Source organism: Canis lupus, chromosome 11 (genome assembly GCF_011100685.1).
Source record: "Canis lupus familiaris isolate Mischka breed German Shepherd chromosome 11, alternate assembly UU_Cfam_GSD_1.0, whole genome shotgun sequence".
In the NCBI taxonomy this organism is placed as follows: Eukaryota; Metazoa; Chordata; class Mammalia; order Carnivora; family Canidae; genus Canis; species Canis lupus.
This window is the reverse complement of record NC_049232.1, coordinates 2,042,343-2,048,342: the sequence shown is the minus strand read 5'-3', so window position 1 is coordinate 2,048,342 and position 6,000 is coordinate 2,042,343. Positions and strand designations below refer to the sequence as shown.

Here is a 6,000-nt window from a genome sequence, read left to right as displayed (position 1 = left end):
TTTTTTTGTGGCATGGCATTTATGAATAGCCACAGCTTGACAAGGTGACCTGACAGTAACACCACCTTGTTTTCCTGTAGCCAAACCAGAGCCTAAGTAATAAAGGTTAACAGTGAGACAGCATTTTGGTTTTCCCTCAATGAAAGCCCATTTCGCTTATGGAAAGCTCTGGGTGTGAGGGGTCACAAAAATACAAGAAGAGTTCCTAAGGCCCATAGGAAAAATTAGGCCAGTCAAAATCAGTAATCTTATTTTGTTTAAACCCTCTGCAGCCTCAGGTTTTAGAAGCTGGGTTGCTGGGTGCATCAGGGTGGCCGGCAGTGCAGGCTCAGCTGTGGGTACAAATGGGTGCTCAGGGCAGTGCCTCTTGGAAGTTCCTCTGATCCAGGCCTCAGGAGGGGCCAGGAAGATGGAGCCTTCCTTCAAAAGCAAGGCTCAGCTCATGAGACTTGCTGAGGTGTCTAGAGCTTGTCTTGTCCTGTGGTGGGGGACAGGGGCAGGCAGCCCTAAACAGACACGCTGCCTAGTGCACCTACCACCACCACCACTACCACCACCACCACCACCGGGTTACTCTGTGCCTGGCCTTCCTATTGTTTTACTGGCCAGGAGCTTCTTCCCTCTTCCTGACAGATCAGCAAAGGAGGGTGATGGGCAGTTCTTCATGTAGGAAGTTAAAAATAACCAAACTTTAAGTGTTGGCATTTTAACCCAATTTAACCCACTTTCTAGTGGATTGGGTGATGGTTATTTTGGCTCCAGACCTCATCCACAGGTATTCTGTGGTGCATGCTGAGAGATCTGCACCCAGCTTGGCTGAGAACAGGGTGGAGGCCATGGCAGGAGGAAGAGGCTAGAGCCAGGCCCAGCTCGGGCAGTCCACAAGAGGGATAGAGGGTTTATGGTATAAGCAGCTTGTTTCTCTGCCCCTTCTGTCCTTCAGATAGTAACCTGACCCCCAACCCCCCCTCCCATATCAGAACTTATCTATACTTCCTGGCTGTTAAGACTTGCAACAACTGAGATGCTCATATGGTGGAGAAGAAGTGTCTCTCCATAATCCCAACCAGACCAATGAACTGCTCCCAAATCCTGAACTTCTCTCAGAGGCAGGGGTACTGAATGAGAACTTTGATCTCACTCAGCTTCCCCACTATCCAGGGCCCTTGGTGAAGCTCCCCAGAGCAGTTTCCAGCACCACTGCCAGCAAAGAGGTGGTTATTTGGGGCAAATATTGCTACTCATGGAGAATATGACCTCCACACAGAAGTTACTGTCCCTTCTGACAAAGCAGCTGAGCAGGAAAGTGGCCTCAATTTTTAGGGAAAAAGGTGTTGAGTTTGGGACCTGGGGCGTTAATTCTGAGTGAATTCCCTTATACGAAATGCCTCCTTGGTTATTTGACAGTGAAGGTGTGCCCTAGATTACCCAGAAATCCAGATCTTAAATTAATAGGTGGATTTTTAAGGGCCTGAATCTATAATTTCTTCTCATGCAATTTCATTTCTCTTCAGTAAAGGACTGCCTTGAATGAAATGTAATGCATATGCTCTTCCAAAAGTGTACAAACCAGGAGAAAATGTTCTAAGTGAGATCTCAGCCCTGGTGTGGGAAAACAAGCTCGTGGTACGGACAACGTGGTCAGAGCTGAGCCGTCTTCCCTGTTGGATGAGCCAAACCAAACAAAGCTTGGGTGTGTGTCTGGAACATCTGGCACACGGAGTTCTCATCTCCTTGAGATGCTTTCCCCTCATCACAAAGCCAGCAGGGCAAATCTGTCTTTCTGGACACTGTTCTCTTGAAACTATTTATCAAAAATATTTTTATAGTATAAAGACAATAAAAGGGGGGGGGGGACCAAACAGAAGCCCTTGGTTAAAGGTAAAGAGAAAAAGCTGCTAAGACTTTACAAGTTCTGCACTGCTCCAGCCTCTGTGATCATAGATTCAACGCTGCTGGTCACTCTGAGGCGACATTCTGTGGCTGTCACCACCATGGTTCTTTGAGGAGTTTTGCTCAGGGGCACAAGTGTGTTTGAGGCATCTTAGCAACACATAAGGAGAATGGACACTTAAAGACAAGAAGCCAGCCACACGGGAATATGGTAAGTGTTAGCCTCCAACTTCTGTTTTACAGTCAATAAAAACCACAGGGTGGGGGGCGGGGGCCACAGGTCCGCATGTTTGCTGCCAGGTCTGACTCTAGAATATGGAGGCCGGCATTTCCATCCTCATAACAAGGATCTGAGGACCTGAATGCATCTACATTTCTTCATAGCTTCTATGGCCAGGAGGAACAGGCTGAACTATGGTGTGTCCTTGAGCAAGAAGGGTGAGCCCATTTGTTTTATGAATTTGCGCATAGTGGTTCTGTGTCGGGATTACACTCTTCAGGTACATGTTTTCTCGTGATATTAACGTGATGTCATCCCAGGTGTGTGGGAAGAGTGTGTGTGTCCCTGATGCCCACCATGCAGGCTACCATGTGTTTTTCTGGAAGCTCCCATGCCTTCCTTGTGCCAATACTGAGGCTGGTAGGAGGGGACTGGGTTGGATCAGGAAGCCTGCAGAGGGGTGCTCATCTGGTCTCTAACAGTCACACTGTGGTTTGATCTTCTCAAGAAAGTACTCAGAATCATTCTGATTTTGACACCCACTGGCCATCATCCCGAGATTGCTGGACCCAGAGAAGACCAGGAGGCTGGCCTCCCGGGGACGGCTTCTCCACACCCCTCAGCAGATGCCATGCAGACGAGTCTACAGGCCTCAGGATTGGGGCCTTCAGTGTTTCTGTGGTCACATGAGCACTCGGCACCCCCTGTATCATGCTCTAGGAGGGAGGCTGGAAGTGGCAATGGGAAGGACCACCCATCCTGTGTAGCCTGTGGCCCTACTGCGGTGCTCTGGGTGGTCAGTCTCAGAGGAGGGACAAAAGGCAAACTTTTCTCTCTGGGACCTTTAGAAAGATCCTCTTTAACAGAAAGTAGAATAAGAGACAGAAAAACACAGAGCTGGCCATGTTGCAGCAGCTTGTGCCTCACATTAGTAAGAAGCGGCACCTGTAAGCTTTAGTATGCATTGTGAGTGGGAAGCATAAAGGTATTTTAAAAACCCCAACATCACCCTGATACAGAATAGCATGTAAATATTCAGAGACATGTTTGCAACACAACATTAACCCCTGGGGCCCCTGCTCGGCTCTGGGAACAGCCAGGTCGTTGGGGCCCCATGTTCTTGTGTCAGTGTTGGGAGGGTTTGCAGTACTACGAGGCTGCCTGGGCAATAACACTGTCCTCAGAGCCTCACCTTGGGGGAACCCTGCAATTTAACCCTGAGCCCCAACTCGCGCTTGGAAAACCCTGCCATTCTTCCAAAATGGACGCTGACAGAAGAATACAAAATAAGAAAGGTGATTGTAAATCAAATCACAAAAGAGGTGACCCCCCAGAGCCCATTTAGAAAAAAATCAGGTTTTGTTCTCATCATACATGTCCAAAGAAGGTTCGATTGTGGAGAATTCACTTTCATACACCAGGCTCCGAGGAGACAAGGAGTTTCGATGAAAGAAGTGACCACCTGGAAAAGGGGAAAGGAAAAAAAAAAAACAGAATTAATAAGTCCTCATGCCTCCACTTCCCACACAGCTTGGAGGAGAGAACACGGGTTATCTTCAAGGCATCACATTTTCTCAAATATCTCCATTTTAGGCTCTTATCACGAGACAAATGGAAAGAATGGAGGCATCCCTCAATTTAAGCATAGTATAAGCTTGTAAATCTCAATGTTTGTGTTCCCAAGAGACTAACCACTGGAGCTTTTCAAAGGAAAAGCTGCCTGGTGCCCTTGAAAAGACTGCACTTACAAATGTGAAGGTTTTTGCTAAGGGCTGCACAATCTGTGGAGCCTCCTTGCCCACCTCCCTCCTGAATACCTGCTGTGGGCGGACCGTGTGCACGCACGTTGGGCAGATTGGGGGTTGTGGCTTTGAGGCTCTGATAATGCATTAAAATGTTTTTACTTATATTAGAGTTATACCTTCACATGGTTTTTAAAAAAAATTTTAAAAAATATTTTATCTCTTTATTTGAGAGAAAGATAGAAAGTACATGCAAGCAGGGGTAGAGAGAGATGGAGATAATCTCCTGCAGACTCTGTACTGATCAAGGAGCCTGACGTGGGGCTCGATCCCAGGACCTCGAGATCATAACCTGAGCCAAAACCAAGAGTCAGTTATTTAACAGACTGAGATATCCAGGTGCCCCTCACATGGTTTAGATAGTTAATTCCACACGTGTAACTGAGACCAGTAACCTCCAGTGGCCCTCCCCCCAAGACAGCCACTTTAACCTGATTCTTGTGGTACCTGCCTCCATACCTCTAAACAATATGCCTGAGCTGGTCCTTCCTAATTTTTTGTTTTTTTTTTGAGTGTTAGACTTTATCTGCTGAGTTAATACTATGGAAGATGAAGACTTTCCCCTACTCTTCTTCTGTGCCACATCTACCCCTACTTTCCATTCCCCACTCTAATTATATTTTGATAAAAATTTCAGCATTGACATTATTTGACTATTTCTGCTCTCCTAAGCAAAGCCGTGCTTACATTTCCTTTTCTGAACAACTGCTTTGTTTGCACAGATTTCCTGACATATAACTGACATACAACAAAACACATGTATTTCAAGATGTATGTATTTCAAACCATGACCAGATTCAAGATGGTGAACATCTCCATTGCCCCTCAAAAAGTTTCCTGGTTTCTCTGGGAGTTCTTTTCTTTTTCTTGCACTACCTCTACCCTCAGGTAAACACAGGTGAGGCTGCATCTTTCTAGAATTTTATATAAGTAGACTCATATCATTATCTATTGCTCTTGTAAATAGAACTGCTATGAAAATCTGTGTACAAATCTGAGTGAGGACATGTGCTTCCTTTTTTTTGGTAGATACCTAGGACCTGAGTGCCTGTGTGAATATGTTTACTTTTCTAGAATACTTGACCCATCAAATGTTCCCCAATCAGCGTATGGGAGACCTGGTTCCTCCACATCCTCACCAGTACTTAGATGGCCAATCTTTGACACTTTGGATGTTCAAGTACCAGCACAGGAATATCTCATTGTACTTCAAATATATATTTCCCTGAACTTGGGCATCCTCTCAAGTACCTATTAGCCAACTGTCTATCTTCTTTTATGAAGTGTTTTGGTAAAATCTCTTGCTCATTTAAAAAATTGGGTTGTCTTCATATCATTGAGCTGTAAGAATTTAAATATATATATATGTATACATATATATATTTAATATATATTCTAGAAACAACTCCTCTGTCAGACATGGTCTGCAAATATTTTCACCCAGATGACTTGCCTTTTTTATTTATTTATGATAGTCACACACACACACACACACACACAGAGAGGCAGAGACACAGGCAGAGGGAGAAGCAGGCTCCATGCACCGGGAGCCCGACGTGGGACTCGATCCCAGGTCTCCAGGATCGCACCCTGGGCCAAAGGCAGGCACCAAACCGCTGTGCCACCCAGGGATCCCGATGACTTGCCTTTTTATTTTCAGAACAAGGTCCTTTGAAGAGCAAAAGTCTTAAAAATTTTTTGATAGAATCCAATTTATTGATTTTCCTTTATATAGTTTTGTGCTTTTTGTGTCAGAATAAAGAAATCTTTGCCAAACCCAAGGTCATTAAGGTTTTTTCCTATGTATTTAGCCAGAAGCTTTATAGTTAGTGCTTACATTTAGATGATGACTTCAAGTAAATTTTTGCATATGGTGGGAAATAAAGGTTAAAGCTCTTTTTTTTTTTTTTTTTCGTATGGATATCTGATTTTCTCAGCATAGTTTAATAGATTACCTTTCTCACTGCACTGCTGTGGCAACTTGGTTGAAAATCTGTTAATTGTGCATACCTGGTCTTTTTCTGGGCACGATTCTGTTCCAGCAATCCATCTGTCTTCACACTAATACTACACTCTCTGGATTAC

The 6,000-nt window shown here is 44.9% G+C and overlaps 1 protein-coding gene across 1 annotated transcript in view; it reads right to left on the bottom strand.

Moving 5' to 3' along the window:
• Positions 1–1,796: 1,796 nt before the first annotated feature.
• Positions 1,797–6,000, bottom strand: part of RNF130 (ring finger protein 130) — a 138,095-nt gene continuing 133,891 nt past the window's right edge. Inside the window, exon 8 of the mRNA XM_038551735.1 lies at positions 1,797–3,575. Coding sequence (XP_038407663.1) covers positions 3,466–3,575 — 110 coding nt within the window. The 3' untranslated portion in view covers positions 1,797–3,465. The remainder of the gene's footprint in view (positions 3,576–6,000) is intronic.